The following is a 17,817-nucleotide window of genomic DNA, read 5'->3' on the forward strand; positions in this document are numbered from 1 at the left end:
ACGAAGTGTTCTAAAAGTATAGAGTTGAGAAGAAACCTAGAATCTTCTTAGAAGCATTTCAAGAATTTGCTGCCAAGATAGCTTTCTGCAAATTTGAGGTGGTTCTAAAATATCTTTCCATATTTCTTAATCCAGAGGGATATGGGGATGAGTGAGAAATGAGGAGCTTTTGGTCTGTTTGGGGGACAGGCACAGCGCCACAGAACCCAGGTGGGTGAGTCGGACTCTCTGAGACAGGCCAGCACGGGGCTGAGACGGCCGACGGGGGGTTTTAAGATGTGGGTGTCCTGAAACACCCTGTTTTTATTCCTTGCCACAAAATACCCTGTTAAAGGAAGACTTTTTATGAAAAGACCGTAACCCTCTCACCTGAGCACCATAGATGTTTCCCTTTTCGCATGTGGCCTTCTAGGCTGTGAGCGTCCACTGGCGTGTATAGCTGTGTTCAGTGGACTTGATATATGTAGTGTGGGAATTTGGACTGCTGACGGCATATAGCATAGTGACTGTGAAAACCGCCTGCAGATAGTAGCTGGTCACTCAAGGGCGAAATGAAGAAAATGCTAAGTCCTGTTGTCCGTCGTGGCTGATGGCATAGCTTTGAGGGTGGGCAAAGGCCTTGTGCATGATGCCCAGCCAGCGGGGATGTCACACCTGGCCAGAAGGGAGCTGTGCCCATGGAGAGCTACCCGGGGAGTCTGCCGAGGTGTCCGCTTGGAGGGTGGACTTCAGGGGCAGGCAGAGGAGGCCCTGGGGTCATGTGTGGATCTCTTCTTGGCTGTGGAATTGGTGAGGTCCATTGTGCCATGGGGGTGAAGAACGGAGGCCACATGGTGAGGGTTCCAGTGGGGGCACCGGGCTAGTGGAAATGCAGGTAACGAAGAAAGAGAATGTACTGGTGGGACTTCCATGTATTCCAGAAGAGAGGTGTTGGAAGTGACATTTGAGCCAGGAGGATTCAGGACAGATGACATGGAAAGCTCTTCGTGGTGGTGAGGAAACTGTGTCTGGCAAACCCAGAGTTTAGAGCACCTAATTTTCAATTGTGTGATAGCTTTCTGTTTTCAGTCATCGTGTTATGATACTTTAATCCATGTCCTGGCTGTGTGATCTTTGGAAAATGACTTAGCCTCTCTGTGCTTCAGTTTGCTTACCTGTAATAAAGCAACGATAATAGTATCCACTTCATAGGGTTGTTTGGAGGAAGACCTGGCTGCTAGCGAATACGAGCTGTGCTTGAATTTGTACTTGAACCGGGAGCCAGGCAAGCAAATCTATTTGATGCCAAGAGAGCAATTCTTCCCTGAACATTTGGAATCAGAAGTAGCCGCTAAGGTTGGGTGGTGCCGGGAGGAGTTGGACTGGGGTGAAGGGGTGATGGGGCACCCTCTGCACATGGTGGAGCAGGTGACCTGGCCAAGGAGTGAGGTGTGTGTCCTGGGAGCTCTGCGCATGTGAGATGAAGGCCTGCACTGGCCTGGGGTGTGGGGAGGGGCCTGGTTTTGTTGGAATCATGTAGGCTCTTATGACAAATGCAGATTCCCTGGCCTCACCCCGGACCCACCCAGTTGGAGTCTCCCTGAGAAGGGTCAGGGTTGGGGAGGTGAGGGGCTGAATCTACACTTGCCAAGTTCCCATGGGAGGCTGATGGTGCCACAGGTTGGGGACCACTGGCACAGCTGGGAACATCTTAGGGTTTGAAGTGAGAGCCTCAGGCATGACTCTCAGATTCCTGGGGCTCTCACTCTGGTATCTGACCTTTTATGTGTCATGGAGTTGGAGATGAAGACATTTTTGTGATGTTGTGAATCCTGTTTTTTCCTGATTTTGAGCAGATGAAAGACAGCCCAGTGTAGGGGGTCAGATGCCTTCCTCGAGGAAGGGGCTGAGATGATGGCCATGCTGGCACCACAGCAAATGAGGAGTAGCATCCTCAGGGGCACATAGTGTCCCCGTAGAGGCAGGGCATGCATGGGGCGTAGATTCTCCAGCTGCTGTGTGCCAGGGGAGTGTCACTGCTCACATCACCCCTGAGCTGCAGCTTTTTCACCTGTGACGTGGGGAGAGCAGGAGAAACCCCCTTAGCATGGTTGGGTGGCCTTGAGGTGGGAGCTTGTCAAATATGCCTGTTGGGGTCCATGCAGACCGGGCACTAGACACGCTAGTCCTCTGCATGAGACTCCCACCCACGTCTCTGTCCTTTGGGCTCAGGGGTGTCTCAGGTCCTGTGGCCTGAGGGTGGGGAGACCACTGGCTCTGGGGCTCTCAGTGTCTCCTGTTCCCCAGCCCCTTCTGAAGTGGCCCCAGTGAGGCTAGGAATGGACGTCACAGCACGGGGGCCTCTCTTGCTCAGCTCTGTGTGGAGCTCAGTGAGATCTGGGTGGCCGCGTTGTAGTTCTCTGCAGTGCGAGGGACCGTCATCCCTGGGAAGCGAGAGCCCAGAGAGCCCCTCCTGGGCCCGGCCGGCCAGCGCTGGGCCCTGGGCCTCCCCGCCCCCTCCGCGCAGCCCGGGGACTCGAGCGCACAGCTGGCTTTGGTTTTCCTCATGTTTTTCCAATTATGTGGAATGGGCTAAAAACAGCAGTAGCGGGGCCTGGCTTGGGAGTGGCCACCGCTGTCCTCGGAAGCTGCTGCTCCCTCACTGCCAGCTCTCGTCCTCCCGTCTCAGTGGAGCGCACCCCACTGCTTCGACTTTCGTCCCCCATGCATTCCTCGTGGTTGGGGGCTCTTGGGCAGTGGGCTTAGCGACGTGCACCTTCCTGCTCGGGGGCCACGAATGACCAGGCCGGGGGCCGCACTGGGACCTGGAGTTATCACGTGGTCCACATGGCAAGGACTTGGTGACTTACGGGTCCGCCCGCTGCACCTCGCCAAGGCATAGTTTTAACAGATGTTCGTCCATCAGGGATGTGGCCGGGGCGGGAGGTGGCGAGAGGAACAGAGGGGTCCACTGTTGGGGCTGGGGGGCAGACTGACAGCTGGGACCGTTGTCTCAAAGCCCCTCACATCCATCCGTCTGTCCGGGCGGATTAGCCGAGGCAGCGCGCAGCCTTGTGGCTCAGGGCCGGGAATAACAGGCGCGTTTGTTCCCAGAGTCTGGCTGTCTTGTCACTTATCAGGGAAGTAGGTCAAAGGGAAAGGAAAGGAGGCCCTGTGGGGCCCGGAGTCTGCTGCCGGCGGCCGTGATTGGCGTGGACTTTGCAAACAGAAGGCAGCTGCTGTTCTCAGCCATGGACCGTGAATTTTTAATAGCAAGAAAATCAGATTGCACAGTCCAGGAAATGGTGGAATAAGCCGGAGCACTGACATTTTTTAAAAATCAAGGTGTAAGTGGCCGACAGTACAATGCACTCATTTTGAGTGTACGTTTTGATTAGCTTTGACAGTTGTACACATCTGCGTACCCACCACCCCAATCCAAATATAGAACATTTCCAGCACCACTGGGGGAATTCCCCGGTGTCCCTTTGCACCCCTCTATCCTCCACCCTCCTGCAGAGGCAGCCGCTGTCCTGACTTCTATCACCGCAGATTAGTTTTGCCTGTTCTGGAATGTCATAGCAATGGAACCACGCAGCATGTGCTCTTTTGTGTCTTAGCCTGAATACTCACTTTTAAAGCAAATAAGAGAGAGAAGAACACACCATATTCTTAGAAAGAGAAAACTTATCCAGGGGCTGGGGCATAGAATGAATGGTGCCTCCTGGGTGCGGTGAGCTCTGTGGATGCCCCTTTCCATGGGCTGCAGAGTCAGACTGTGGTCACCGCAGACACTGGTCTCGTCTTCCCAGCCTGTCCAGTGTCTCCCTTGTTCCTACAGCCCAAGCCCAGTTCCAAGCTGGCCCAGACAGCTCCCCTTTGTGTTCGGGGTCAAGTTTTAGGCTTGCAGGGGCCAGGCCCTGCTGAAGCACCCCCAGGCTGCCCAGAGAAAGTCTTTACCCAGCTGTGAGCCCCTCTGGCCTCTCTGGGTTTGGTGATAGCCTGAGACCCCCCCCCATTTTGGTACCATTGACTGTGCCCTGTGTCTCTGTACTCCCTGCCCAATTCTGCCTGGTGCACCATTCCCGGGCTTCCCTGACCAAACGTTCTTTTGGGCTCCAGGCACACACCAGCTCTGGCACCGCATCTCCTTGGCTCCCACCCCAGCCCTCTGAGAGGTGTGGCAGGTGTAGCAGGCTCTGCTCCCACCTCCGTTGTGGAGGAGGGAGGATTCTGGCTTCCTCATCTTCTTGTTTCCCACAGGACTAGTGTCAGGGCCTAGGAAGAGTGTCAGGAACGTTGGTTAGTTGCCTTTGAGATTGCAGTGGCAGCAGCTGAGGGTCTTTGGCCATCAGTGGAGCCAGCAGTGACTCTCTTGACTTCATCAAGGGGGGCCTCCCCCGTCCCCTCCTTGCCACTCCTAGGACACGGTTAGGTGGGAAGCAGAGCATCTGAGTTCTGGTCTCAGCCCTTCACCATGTGGCTGTGAAATGCAGGGTCATTGTGCCTCATCAGTCTGGGAGTGTCAAATAGGATCCTGTCTCTGAAAGGGTCTTATAAACTGTGAAGTGCTGTGCACTTGCATCAGCTTCAACAGTGTGAACACTGATAGTCAACGTCTTTGGCCTAAAGAAATGGCATTTTCACATGGTGCAGCCTAATCTATAATTTTGGCTACTGCCACCAAGGCAGGGTGGGCAATGACAGTAATAATGTGCTCTGGGGGTTTCTATAGCAGGCCCAGTCCTGAGCCCTGTGCTCGTTCACACCTCACAGGAGCTGTGTGAGGGGGTCTGCAGCTGGGAACCTGTGGCTCATGGTGGTGACAGCTCACTTAAGGCAACAAAAGAAGGGGTGAAGGCAGGATTTGGGCCTGGGCTTCCTGGTGCCAGGGCTACCTACCCTCACCGCTGCCCCACACTGCCTGGGGGCTCCCACACAGAGTTTCCATGTGCCATGGTGCAGAGGGGCACAGCACGCACCAGGCCGTAGTCAGCTTCAGGAGCCACAGGACAAGAGTATTAGCAACAGTAAGAATAATTGCTGCCATTTATTGAATACCTGCTATGTGCCCGGGCTCAGAAAGGCGCTCCGTGTTGGCTTTTTAAAGAATAGCACCACATGCCTTAAGGGGTAGGATGAAGGCTTCTCCTTTGGTTAAGTCACTGATTGTTTAATAGTACCCCCCAACCCCCCAAATTCTTACATTTCAGGTGACTGGGCTGCCCAGCAAATCCATGCTTCAGTTGTATGTCTGTCATTTAACAGGGGTCCCCGGGGGTTTGTGTGTGTGTTTAATGCCACAGAGAAGGGCTGAGTGCTGGGGCCACCAGCTTTGTGATGGGATCCTCCCAGCCTCACTGGGGGGCCTTATCCACCTGAATCTTACATGTGAGAAGCAGAGGTCAAGTTGCTTGTTCAAGGTCACTCATGGAAGAAATGGGGCTGGGAGCTGGCATGCTGACCATTGGACCGTACTACCTGTGTGGTGAGCAGTGGCAGGCAGCGGAGGACCATGTGAGGGGCAGGCCTGCAGGTGGGTCCTGAGGCTGAAACTGACTTTATCCCTTTCTGGCCTCCCCAGGCCCCTGGGCAAAGGAGTGACTCCCCATTTTATGACTGTGCAGTCAGAGGCCCCAACCGCACGCCAGTGTGCCTGGTGGGCGGCAGCCTTCCCTTGTGCTTGTGCTGGGAGGCCGGGGGCAGGCTGTGCAGGGGACAGCTGCTCAGACCTCAGGTTGCAAGTGGAGCCAGTGCTGGGCCCCGCCCCTTCCTCTGTGCCTTGTGACCCTGTGGTCACTCAGTGTGGTTTCCTGGTTCAAGGTGCCGGGCTGTGGTCTCAGCATTTGTTTGACCACTTATCCCAGTGGAGAAACTTAATCAATTGCTAAAAACAAAACTAATCTGGCTGCCTGCCCACTGGGAAGCCGCTGCGGCCAGGCTGTTTACAGTCTTAGAAACTGCAGAGTGGACAGTGGCCTGCACTGTGACCAGGCTCTGCCCACGTGGCTCTAGGCCTGGGAGGTGGCTGAAGTCGGCTCTGCCTCTGTGGGGTGTCTGAGAAGGAGCCCCCAAGCTGGGAGCAAAGCTGGGGGTGGATGTCGGGGGGGGCAGAGAGGCTGATTCTTGGCTTTTCCTCAGATCTCACAGGCTTCTGTCTACAGCAGGAAAAGTTGGGAGAACAGAGCTGTCCTGGGGTGGCGCTGGCTGTGGCGGAAGCCCTGCAGTGGGAGTCTTTGAGTGGGGGCCGGGGCCCTCCCGGGGCTGTGTTTGACCTTGGAGCCGCCCTTGGTTCAGTGTGGGGGGGGTTGTGATGTCCACTCTGTCCACTGGGAAGGCCAGGGCCCCACTGCAGGGCGCTGGGAGTAGGGACCTGGGGGCTCAGCCTCCTTTGTCTGTGTTGATCTGGTCAGTCCACACCCTGGGATATGTTATTATTTTGCTTGTTGTGAAAAAAACCTTTTCCCACGTTAGGGCGTGGAGGGAGTAAACCATGATGACCTTTCAAGTTCGTATGTGCTGGGCAACCCGCCAGCAGGGTCTCCTCCTCTTGGGCTCTGTCAGGGGCCGTGGAGGCCACTAGGCCACTGTGTTGGCCACGTAGTTCCTGGGGCTGCAGGGGGTTTTTGCCCTAGGCCTGCCTTCCCCTGCTCTTCCCCTCAGCTTGGCTCAGACCCTGGATGCTGAATAAGTGGCTGGTCCCCACACCCCAGTGTGGCAATTTAATGGAGAAGTAGGTTGTTCATACCCCCTAGTTGCCCCAGGAAGAAAGTCCTGTCCCTAGTGTCCTGATCCGACTCCCCTCCTAGACCTTGACGGCCTCTGAGGATAAACCCGTTCACTTGTGTTTTAAAGTCTTTTTCCTGTTATAAAGTGACACTTGTGTTCACCGTAGAAAGGAAACCGTCATAAAAAATAATGGATAAAAACTACCCATAATTTGCCACCCAGAGATAGCCACTGTTAACATGTCGATGTGTGTCTCACTCATCTTTTTTCCATGCGTACATTCAAATCTGCTTTTACGCAATTTGTTCATATTATGTGCGCAGTATTGCATCTGATTTTTTTCCATATGTCATTTATGACCATTTCCCACATTGCTAATGCTTCTCCAGAGCATCTGTTAGTGCCTGTTTAATAACCCATAACCCCGAACGCCCTCATTTTACTTAAAATAAATACATTTTACTTATTTTTTCATATTGTGGGACATTTAGGTTGTTCACAGGTTCTTGTCTTTGGGTTTGAGCTTTTGCTGTTATCATGAAGCCATGGTGACTGTGAACACGAACCTGTATGCGTTTCTAGCTGCTTCTTTATTATATTCTTAGAGGGAAATAAGGTCAGAGGTTTTCTGTCCAGGAAACGAGAAGCAGGAGAGGCAGGAGATGCACCCGCAGCAAGTGTTGAACACGGCTTTCGACCTGAGTGGTGACAGCGACTGGGCGGCTCACTTCTGTGCGGGCACTTCAAAAAGTTCAAAATAGAAACGGAAATGGAAAAACAGAATTAAAAGATAATATGAAACTTTCCATGAAAATTTTCAAGACTCCTCGTAGTTGCGTATTGCCGAGAAGTTACCCATCTTCCATGTTTATTGACTGTGCTTTTTCTTCTGTTAATTTGCTTATGGTCTTTGCCCATTTATTGCTGGGGTTTGGTGTTTTTTTTTTTTTTTTTTTAGCGTTGTATATCTTTTAATTTACTTAAAAAAAATGAAGACTTTATTTTTTGGAGAGCAACTTTAGGTTTACAGAAAAATCGAATGGTACACACAGAGAGTTCCCCTGTACCCACTGTCTCCCTCCCTGCCTTTCCCCTAGTACTATAATTTACTGTCTAATATTATTAAAGTCACATGTACCTCTTGTACAAGGGGTGGCACACTAATGGCTCACTGAATTTTTGTATGGCCTGAGAGCTCAGAGTGGTTTTTATATTATTGCATGGTTGAGAAGAAAAGTCAGAAGAAAACTGTTTTGTGACATGTGAAAATGATACGAAATTCAGATTTCAGTGGCCATCACTAAAGTCTGCACACAGCCACGCTCACTCATTTATGTGCCGTCTAAGTGGCGACAGAGACTGTTCTGGCCCATGACACTGCGTGTATTTACTTACTCTCTAGCCCTTTACAGAAAATGTTTGCCCACCCTGTTAGAGAACGAGAAGGAGGAATAGGAGGGGCTGGGGACAACCACTGTTGACATTTGCGTGTGTTTCCTGCCAGGCTTTTGTGCGAGGGTGGGTGTCTGTCTGTGTTTGTGGTTGGGAGCCTGCTGCAAGGAGGTGTGCAGTTTGCAGGAGGCTCCCTTGAGGACGGGGCTGGGTTTGGAGCTGCCCCCCGTCCTGCACACAGTGGGTTCTTGACGGCGTGGCCTGTGGGACCGCCCTGACTCCGCGGTGCGCACCTGGCCTGCCAGCGCAAGCTCAGCCCCGACGGCCCCGTTCCCGCACCCCGCTGCAGGGCAGCTGTGCTCCCCGGGCCGTGCTGTTGCCAGGCTGTCCCTGCTGCCTGGGGTCCCTCCCTTTGCTTTTGTCCTTTGCTGAAGCTTTGCCGAAGCTCTCTCTTACCCTGTGCTCCCCACCAGTGACAGGTTGAATTGTGGCCCCAAAAAGAAATGTTGAAGTCTCAACCCCCGGAACCTGTGTACCTAATGTGGAAACAGGGTCTTTGCAGCTGTAATCAAGTGAAGACGAGGTTGTACTGGAGTAGGGTGGGCCCCAAACCCTCAATTCTGGTGCCCCTAGAAGAAGAGAGAGATGCAGAGATACAGGAAAGAAGGCCATGTGAAGGCAGAGGCAGAGGTTGGAGTGATGAGGCCACATGCCAAGGAACTCCAAGGATTTCTGGTGACACCAGAGCTGTGTGGGAGTACCTTGCTGGTGTTAGAAGCCTCCGGTGTGTGGTGATGTGCTGCGCAGCCCGCCTGGTCTGTGGGCTTGAGTGGGGACTGCTGGGCCTGGATGGATGCTGGCAGGGAGGGGGTGTTGAGCTGGACTTGTCCTGCACCCCTCAGGACTGCTTTTTTGTCTGGGAAGAATGCCCCCTGCCAGGGGCCCTGTGGCGGGGATGTCCCCTTCTGTCCAGCGTGTGTGCGTGCAGGGAGGGAGGGAGAGGTCAGGAACGCCCTGGAGGAGGCACCAGGGACTGCTGCCCGGCCGGTGAGGGGAAAGTCTCACTTTCTTTGGCAATGCTATGGGGCAAGCTATTTGTTTAAACAACCCCAAAGAAAACCATTTGGCCAAACTGTTAGTTTCTAAACAGTTTAATTCCCTGGCATTGAAACAAACTCTTGCCCAGGCTCTGTGGATGGTTCCAGGAGGGGGCTGGCCTCTCCTCTTCATGGCCCAGCACAGTCCTCCCACCCGCCCCACCACCCGCAGGCCTGCAGGGCGGCTGCTTGCACCTCACTACAAACAGAACCTTCTTGGAGGCCAACTGCGGGCACCAGCTTTGGCAGGTGTCCAGCGGAGCTTAGGCTTGCAGCTGCTCCCACAGGCCTGGCCCTGGACAGCGTCCCCCACCACGGGATGGGATGGCCTCCGTGCTGGGTGCAGCTTGCTCAGACCTTCAGGCAAACGGGCTGGGTCTTGCCCCCCACCAGGTGTCCTGGTCTCTGCATTTTTCTCTGCAAGACTCAACAACCTCAAAGGCCTTGTAGCCCAAGAGGTGTCAGAGACCCCCCCTTTTGAGTCACTTAACACCTACAGATTTATCCCAGCAATGAATTGCTGCCTCAGCCACCAGGGATGTGAGAATGGGTTGCTGATGGTGGGGTCTGCTTGAGGCTTTGTGTCGACCTGGTCATGAGGGCTGGGGCCTGGTGTGCTCAGCCCCTGATGGCTCTAGGCCTGTTTGGGACACTCTGCCTGAATCTGCCACGTGGTGACAGCCACATAAATCCCAGAGGCTTTTGTACTGGAGAGCAGACCCTGATCCCAGCAGGACACCTTCTTATACCCCGTAACCCTAGCTTTCCTCCCAGCACCAGGTACGGTTTGTGGTTATGTATTCACTGGTAGCTCCGTCTACTTAAGGTTTCTGCCCTGTGACCATGAGGGCATCATGAGGGCAGATCTCGAGTCTGTTTTGCGCACTCCTCTATCCGCAGTAGCTGGTTCAGGTCCTGGCCTAAAGGAACTGCCCACACAGATATTGTTGGGGTGGCCAAGGCAGCCGGGCGGTGTGCTGGCTCCAGGGACGCAAGTGTTAGGAGACCTTACCTTCCCATCTGCTGCTGTGGGTCCTTGGCCTGGGTGTGCTGGCTCCAGGGACCCAAGTGTTAGGAGACCTTACCTTCCCATCTGTTGCTGTGGGTCCTTGGCCTGGGTGTGCTGGCTCCAGGGACCCAAGTGTTAGGAGACCTTACTTTCCCATCTGCTGCTGTGGGTCCTTGGCCTGGGAGCTTCACCTCTCTGTATGTCAGGTTCCTCATCAGTAAAATGAGACATAATCCTACCTCAAGGATTGGTGTGAAAATTGTGCTATTTTAGATGATTGTGTTAGGGTCATGGCAACAGGTCTGGGTAAAACAGACTCAAAATGTGCTTGGGACTGAGCGTCAGTTTCTGTGGGGACCAGAGTTTTCTGTGGAGTCATGATGGAAACACTGCCTGGGGTCAAGCGGGCTCCACCATACACCCTTTGTCTTGCTCAGTGAGCTGTCCTTGACAGCCTCTTTGGAAAGTTTTCCGGACATCGCCTCGGATATGGCTTTCACAACCTCCCCACCCCCCCATGGTGGCCGATTCAGCCGGAACCCTCTGTGGAGTTTGGTTGATGGTCCCCTTGCTGTCAGAGCTAGATGGGGACTCAGATACCATCCGGTGTGGCTGATTTTTCACTATAGATGAGGTAACAGGCCCAGAGAGGCTAAGGGACCTGACCAAGGTCACACAGTAGGGGCAGGGCCAGGAGATTTCTGTCCTGAATTCTCCCTGCTTGTCTCCGGATGCAGAGCTACCTCTCACAGGCAAGTCTGGTGCCTGCTCTGGAGTCTGCGGAGAGCAAAGGGGGGCATGTGCCAGAATCCCCTGTAAGCCAGCAAGGGTTGGAGCCTGACAGGGGGCAGACTGTTGGGGGAGGGGCAGCCCATACACTGGGGTGTTGGGGGGAGGAAAAGCCTCCTGGACCTTGAAGGACAGGTTGGGTGTCAACAGCACACTCTGAAAGTGGTGCCCAGAGAGAGAAAATCTGTTGAAATTCAGAGTTCCCCTTCCCCACTGCCATCACACACCAAGCCAGAACTTGCGTGAACTCCTCTAACTGAATCTGAATTTGGATCGCAGAGGTTTCCATTGCAGTCGGTCACTTGGGGCACCTTCTGAGTGCTGCCTGCTGCCTCACTTTTCCCTCCTGCCTGCCTCAATTTCCCCAGCCCTTGGCTTGTGAAGCTGTTGCTGTCACATGTATGCCCTCTAGTGGCAGAATCGGATTATGACCTCTGGGGCTTTGAGCGGGGTCAGAAGCGGCTAAAATGCAGGGTGCCGGGACCCTGGAGCAACACTGGGGTGCAGGAGGCCCTCTGTTGTTTGAAGGCTGCAGTTTGTCCAGGCACTGAGAAGTCTGGGCAGTTGGCTGCAGGGGCTGGGGCTGCTTCTGTCTCTTGTGTTGCTTTGTGGCTACAGGTGAGTGGCCCCAGAACACCAGAAGTGGCTTTGGCCCTGACCTTCTTAGTTCTATGGGTCCTTGAGAAGGGGCTGGAACAAATGAATGGGCAATGACCCACTTCTGGAGGAGGGGTGCCATGTGCTGAATCCAGCAGCCTCAGGAGGTATCTGTGTCAGGGTTAGAGCCACCCTGGGATCCCCACATCTGCATGAGGCTCCACGGGAAACTTCGGCTGGAAGTTCTGATAAATCACAGCAGAGAAAACCCAGGACAGTACCAGAACACGAATGCCAAATGCCACTGCATATGTAGGGTCTTCTCCCTTCCCTGGACCCTCCTACCCAGCATTTGCTCTTAAGGTGTGGTTTTCTGCTTTTTTTTTTGGCAGCTGGCAGGTATGGGGATCCAAACCCTTGACCTTGGTGTTATGAGCACCATGCTCTCCCAAGTGACCCGGCTGGCCCGTCCCCATGGTATGGTTTCCAACCCAGACCCTTGGGGGTTGGGAGCATGTAGGGGGTGGCCCACAGGGGTTCAGAAGAGAATCTGTAACCCTTGCTCCCCAAACTGAGCTCCAGAGATCAGAGGAACCACTGAGGACAGTGTGGGAAGTGAAGGGCCAGCAGGGTCTCCATGGCTGCCTGCAGCCAGAGTGGATGGTGAGGGGTCCTGAGGGGATGCTGGGGCCTCGGGCCGGGAGATGCAGGGTGACCCCTGTAGGCAGCCCGTCCCCCTGTAGGCCCTGCTTTCCCGGAGCTCTGCGCACGGCAGGCCCCGTCTAGAGCGCTGCTCAGCAGCCGGGAGAAGCTGGGTTTAATTTCTTTTGCGATGGCCGTTGTCGTCAGGCCCTCTGGTGAGTTAGGCCAGGCACAGGTGCCTGGAGGAGAGATGGCTTTCTTTGGGGATTTTACACATGCAGATCCTGCATCCTGGCAAATCTTACCCTCAGCTAGAGGAGGGGCTTTTACTTGAGGCCACAATCATCTGAGCATTCTTCTGCATCCAGCCTGGCCGTGCAGGCATCGTGGGGGTGCAGGGCTCTCTCATCCCTCACCCACCTGTCACTCTGAACCCCTGTCCACCCACATCGTGAGCGGCCCAGCCTCCAAGCTGTCCCAGGGTGCAGCAGAGACTCCAGTGGCTGTGGGGTGAGACTTTGTGGTGTGGTCCTGGAACATGGTTTGAAGCAGGTAGACGGTGCCTTTCCTGTTCCCCATGGGACCCCCCGCTGCAGGACCTGTGTAGACACCAGGCCTGAGTTCCGTGGGGCTTTTGCTACATTTCAGTGGCCTGTTCTCAAGACCCAGCTGTGTGGAGGCCACGGCGGGCCATGGTCGCTCCCCGTCTGAGGAGTCAGGGTCTCATCCTGCCTTGGGTCAGAACATGCGTGGCTCTGGAGATGTTTCTTGTGTCCTGCCTCAGTTGTCTAGTGTGGCAGATGGTCCCTAAACTCCACATTAGCTCTTGGTACAGCTGAAAGTGCGCTGTGCGTTTCTGAGCTGGGATTTCCCTCCATGTCGGTGCTCCATGAATGTCTGTGGAGTGAATTAAGAGCTTAACTCACCTGACAGGTGTTTCTGGTCCTGCCTATGAGCCTGGTGACAAACAGAAAGACTGGGCAGCTGCCCCCAAGGTGCGGTCACAGGGCCAGAAGCTGCTTCTCGGGTGGGTGGGGGGGGCGATGGAGGGCTTCAGGGAAGAGGTGGCATTTGAGCTGAGCCAGGAAGGATGAGCTCCTAGGAGGTGGGGCCCGCTGGGGACTTGGAGGAGTGTGGCTGGCGAGTGGGGTCTGCAGCTGGGTGCCTGGCAAGACTTGTGGTTGGGGTTGCTTTGTGGCCAGGAGAGGGGCTTGCAGGAGAGAAGGAGGCACTGACTGAGGCAGCTTCATGCAGTGGTTGAAGCCAGGCTGTGTGGCTTTTAACTGTGCCTCCGTTTTCTCATCTGTAATATGGGGAAACAAATGGTTCCAACCCCATCCTTGTCCTGAGGACGAACTGGTGGCTGTGGGATGAGCACGGCACATGCTACCTAACTTTCCTGTTGTGCAAGGAAGCGCCTGGAGACCTGGCAGAGACCCTCCCCTGTTGTGCCCGCCCCAGGCCCTGACCCCACTGCTCGTGTCTCCACAGGGGCTGAGGAGGTGCTGCTGCTAGCCCGGCGGACAGACCTGCGCAGGATCTCGCTGGACACGCCGGACTTCACCGACATTGTGCTTCAGGTGGACGACATCCGGCATGCAATTGCCATTGACTACGACCCGTTGGAGGGTTACGTCTATTGGACTGACGATGAGGTGCGGGCCATCCGCAGGGCATACCTGGACGGGTCAGGGGCACAGACACTGGTCAACACTGAGATCAATGACCCCGACGGCATCGCGGTCGACTGGGTGGCCCGCAACCTCTACTGGACCGATACAGGCACTGACCGCATTGAGGTGACGCGCCTTAATGGCACCTCCCGCAAGATCCTGGTGTCTGAGGACCTGGACGAGCCCCGGGCCATCGTTCTGCACCCTGTGATGGGGTAAGGCTGGGGCTGGGAGTTGGCAAGCAGGCTAAGCACATATGAGGGGGAGATTTCTATAGACTGGTGGTTCTAGAACATTCTCTGGCATCAGAATCCCTGGAGGGAGGGCTTGTAAAAATGCAGATTGCTAGCCTACCCCCAGAATTCTGTTTGAGGAGGTCTGGGGTGGGGCCTGAGAACCTGCATTTCTGACGAGCTCCAGGTGATGCTCATCATGCTGGTCCTTGGCCCAGACTTTGAGAAGCCCTGACGCAGACTGTGCGTGCCTGTGTAGAAAGCCCTGGAGACCTGGGGTAGGTCATTTCTCCCCAGGGCTTCAGTTTCCTCATCTGTAGAATGGAGCAGCCCCACCTGGGTGATGTCTAGGATGAGAAAAGTGACAGTAGGGATGGCCACTGTGGCCCATCACAGGCCGGGCCTCTTCTAAGTGCTTAACATACCACGAATCTTTTCATCATCCCCTCACCTGTGGGCAAGGTACAGTTGTACCCCTGAGAAAGCTGAAGCCCAGAGAGGTTGAAGGACTTGCCCAAGGTCACACAGGTTTGGGACTGGACCCGGCTGTCTGGTTCCGACTTTCCACGTTCAGATCCTGTGAGAAGGGGGAACTTCTCAGTTGGCATGGGAGGCTTTGTGAGACCCCCCACACCACCTGGGCAGAGGGTAGCAGCCACGGGCCTTCCTTGGCTCATGACCCAGAACACTACGTGGGCAGACCCTGAGGGATGAGGCGCAGCGGAGCTCGGCGGTGGAGCTGGGGAGGACCACCTGTGTTCAGCACGGGATGTGGGCCGGGGTCCTGGAGACACCCTGGAGGAGCTGGAAGGACAGGAGGAGGTCAGGAACGGTGGCTGCCATCTGCGGAGAACCCAGTGGGTGCCAAGTGTGTTCTCATTTCATGGTCCACGGGGCTGAGGCTCAGAAGGTGAACTGATGTGCCCAAGGTGCACGGTGGGCAGCGGCGGGGCCAGGATTTGCAGCGTGTGGTAGTTGCCCTGCCCTGGGGCTTTCAAGCACTTGGGGGAGCTTTTCCTGCAAGTGGAAAGATTTGTAATATCTTTTGATGATTTGTTAATTCCATTTTTCTATGAACTTTTTGAAGTATGTTCAAATTAGACAGTGGGCTGCTGGCTGCAGGGGCTGCAGCGGCTGCAGCTGGGGAGGGATGAATGCTCTGGGCAGACGGCTGGGGCTCGAGTAGCCCTCTGGGGGCCCTGGGCCTGGTGGCGGTTAGAAGGATGCTGCTCCTTGTAGGTGGCTGAAGAGCAGCAGCGTCCCCCTGGAGGGGATGTGGATGAGGGTGAGGAGCGGCGTCACCAGGGCATTAGGAGCAAAGAAGCAGAGGCACTGGTTGTCAGGTCAGGTGAAGGGAATTTGGCCCTGAGGTCAGGAGACCCGGGACCTACTCCCTGCTGTGCTGCCAGTGAATTCTGTGTAGTCACTGACTCCTTGGGCCTCTGTGTCCTCATCTGTGAAATGGGCAGGGTGGGGAAGCAGACTGCAAGGTGCCCCTAGCCCTGCATTTCATGAGTCTGAGGATCCCCAGGGAAATGGGTTCGGCCGTCAGGTGTAAGATTGTGGGGTCCAGCAATGAGCACTGGAGATGGAAGGGAGACGGGCGGTTGCCAGCTATGTGGGGCACCGTGGGAGAGGAGTCTGTGGCCCGGGGACAGCACAGGCTGGTGTTCCTCGCACAGAAACCTCCGCCCCGAGCTGCCACTCCAGGCTTGAGTATCCTTCTTGGAGCCACAGAGAAAAGGTCACCTGTCCCTTGTCCACGGGAGCCCCTCAGCCCCTTGCAGAAGCTTCCACTCTTCCTCTGGCCTCACTCTGGTTCTTGGCCCCTCCAGCCCACGGGTCAGACGTGAGGCTGCCCTAACCCTTGGCAGGGAATCCCCTGTTGGCGGACCCGTGGGTGGGAGATGAGCCCCAGCCCCGTCAGTGTAAGGGCCCGTGTAGTGAAGCCCACCCTGGGGGCCCTGCTGTTGGAGTGGAGCTGCCAGCTGCACACCCTGAGCCTTTGCCGTCGTTCGGTCTGCCAGCGTTTACAAGCACCTCGTGCACTATGGGACTGCGGGGTGGGTGTTGCTCTCAGCATTGGGGATGCAGCAGAGACAAGACAGATGGACGCTGTCATGGACGTCTGCTTCTTTTCCAGCCTCATGTACTGGACGGACTGGGGGGAGAACCCCAAAATCGAGTGCGCCAACCTGGACGGGCAGGAGCGTCACGTGCTGGTGAACACGTCCCTCGGGTGGCCTAACGGCTTGGCCCTGGACCTGCAGGAGGGGAAGCTCTACTGGGGGGACGCCAAGACGGACAAAATTGAGGTGAGTCCTCCCCGTGGGGGATGCTTTGTCCTGAGGGAGAGTTTTGGTTTGAGAAGTTGTGGGATACGAGTTTCATGCAGAGACCTGGCCTGGCCGCCCCTGCAGCATGACCACATATCAGGAGGGCATCGGTGGATACCTGTGCTCTGCTATTTCGCCAAATGGAATCCTCGAAGAAATAATGTATTGTGATACTTTCTGATATACAGAAAGGCCCTGAGAGGGCCTGTACCCGGTTAACAGCGTTGCACAGGAAGCTGTGGTTCTGTGACATGTTAGTGCAGGGGTGGGGGGAGCTGGGCGAAGGGCACGCGGGCATCCTTTGCACTACTTTGCCCCTCCTTGTGAGCCTTAATCTATTTCAAAACACAAGATTACAACAAAAAATAAACAGCACTCGCCTATCCACAGCCTGGATTAAGACATAAGGCATTATCGATAGATTAACACCAGCAGCAACCACTGCCCTGAATTGGTGATTCAGTCCCAAGCAGGTAAAGACAGGTGTGTTTCATTTTTTTTTTCATGGATGTCTTCCTGAACAATGTATAGTCTTATTCTATGTGTTTTCATATGCTTTAATTTTATTATTATTATTTTTCACGCTGGCCAGTATGGGGATGGGACGCTGGACCTAGGTGTTATCAGCACGTGGCTCTAACCAGCCGAGCTGAGCGGCCAGCTGGATATGACTTGAGAGGCATCATCTGGTCACGTTCTTTGGCAACTTGCTTTTTGCTCCCCCGTGGAGCCTCCACTGAGCATTTTTTTGAGGTGCTCTTGATGCCAGTGACACGTGTGTTATATTTGTCCCCATGGCAGGCAAGTCCCTGATGTGAGTGCCTCTCCTCTTCTGGACCATCTGCGTGTGCTCACATCCCTCCTTGTTGGCATCCCCTTTGGAGTCACCTCCGCTCTTTTCAGGGAGTCCTGACCCAGGCAGGAGGAGCCTCGGCACCATCGGGACAGGAATTCAGGGCTTGGGGTGCTGGGTGGACACCCTACCCCCCAAAAGCCCGAGGAGCTGCAGGTGTAGCCATTTCCTGCTGGCGCTCCCTGTAAATGGCGTGTTTTTAACTCTTCTGTGTCCCAGGTGCTGAGCTGGAAGCAGAGGCCGGTGTGTCCAGGGCAGCTGAGCACGACCTGTCTTTGTGTCTCCCGCTGCCCACGGGAGCAGGTTAGGATGCGTGTGTCCAGCCAGCACTGCTGGACCTGTGACAGGCATCTCTGTTTACTCCCATGGCGATGGTTTTCCTTTTATTGCGAGAAAAGAAAGTGGACCATTTTAGCCATTTTTAAGTGAACAATTCAGTGGTTTTGAGTACATTCACAGTGCTGTGCCACTATCACCGCTCTCTACAT

At 55.0% G+C, this 17,817-nt stretch overlaps 1 protein-coding gene across 1 annotated transcript in view; it reads left to right on the forward strand.

The window, feature by feature from the left end:
* Positions 1-17,817, forward strand: part of LRP5 (LDL receptor related protein 5) — a 110,542-nt gene that overhangs the window by 51,648 nt on the left and 41,077 nt on the right. Inside the window, exons 6-7 of the mRNA XM_063092971.1 lie at positions 13,726-14,122; positions 16,284-16,455. Of these exons, the coding sequence (XP_062949041.1) occupies positions 13,726-14,122; positions 16,284-16,455 (569 nt within the window). The remainder of the gene's footprint in view (positions 1-13,725; positions 14,123-16,283; positions 16,456-17,817) is intronic.

This window comes from Cynocephalus volans, chromosome 4, assembly GCF_027409185.1.
Source record: "Cynocephalus volans isolate mCynVol1 chromosome 4, mCynVol1.pri, whole genome shotgun sequence".
Classification (NCBI taxonomy): domain Eukaryota; kingdom Metazoa; phylum Chordata; class Mammalia; order Dermoptera; family Cynocephalidae; genus Cynocephalus; species Cynocephalus volans.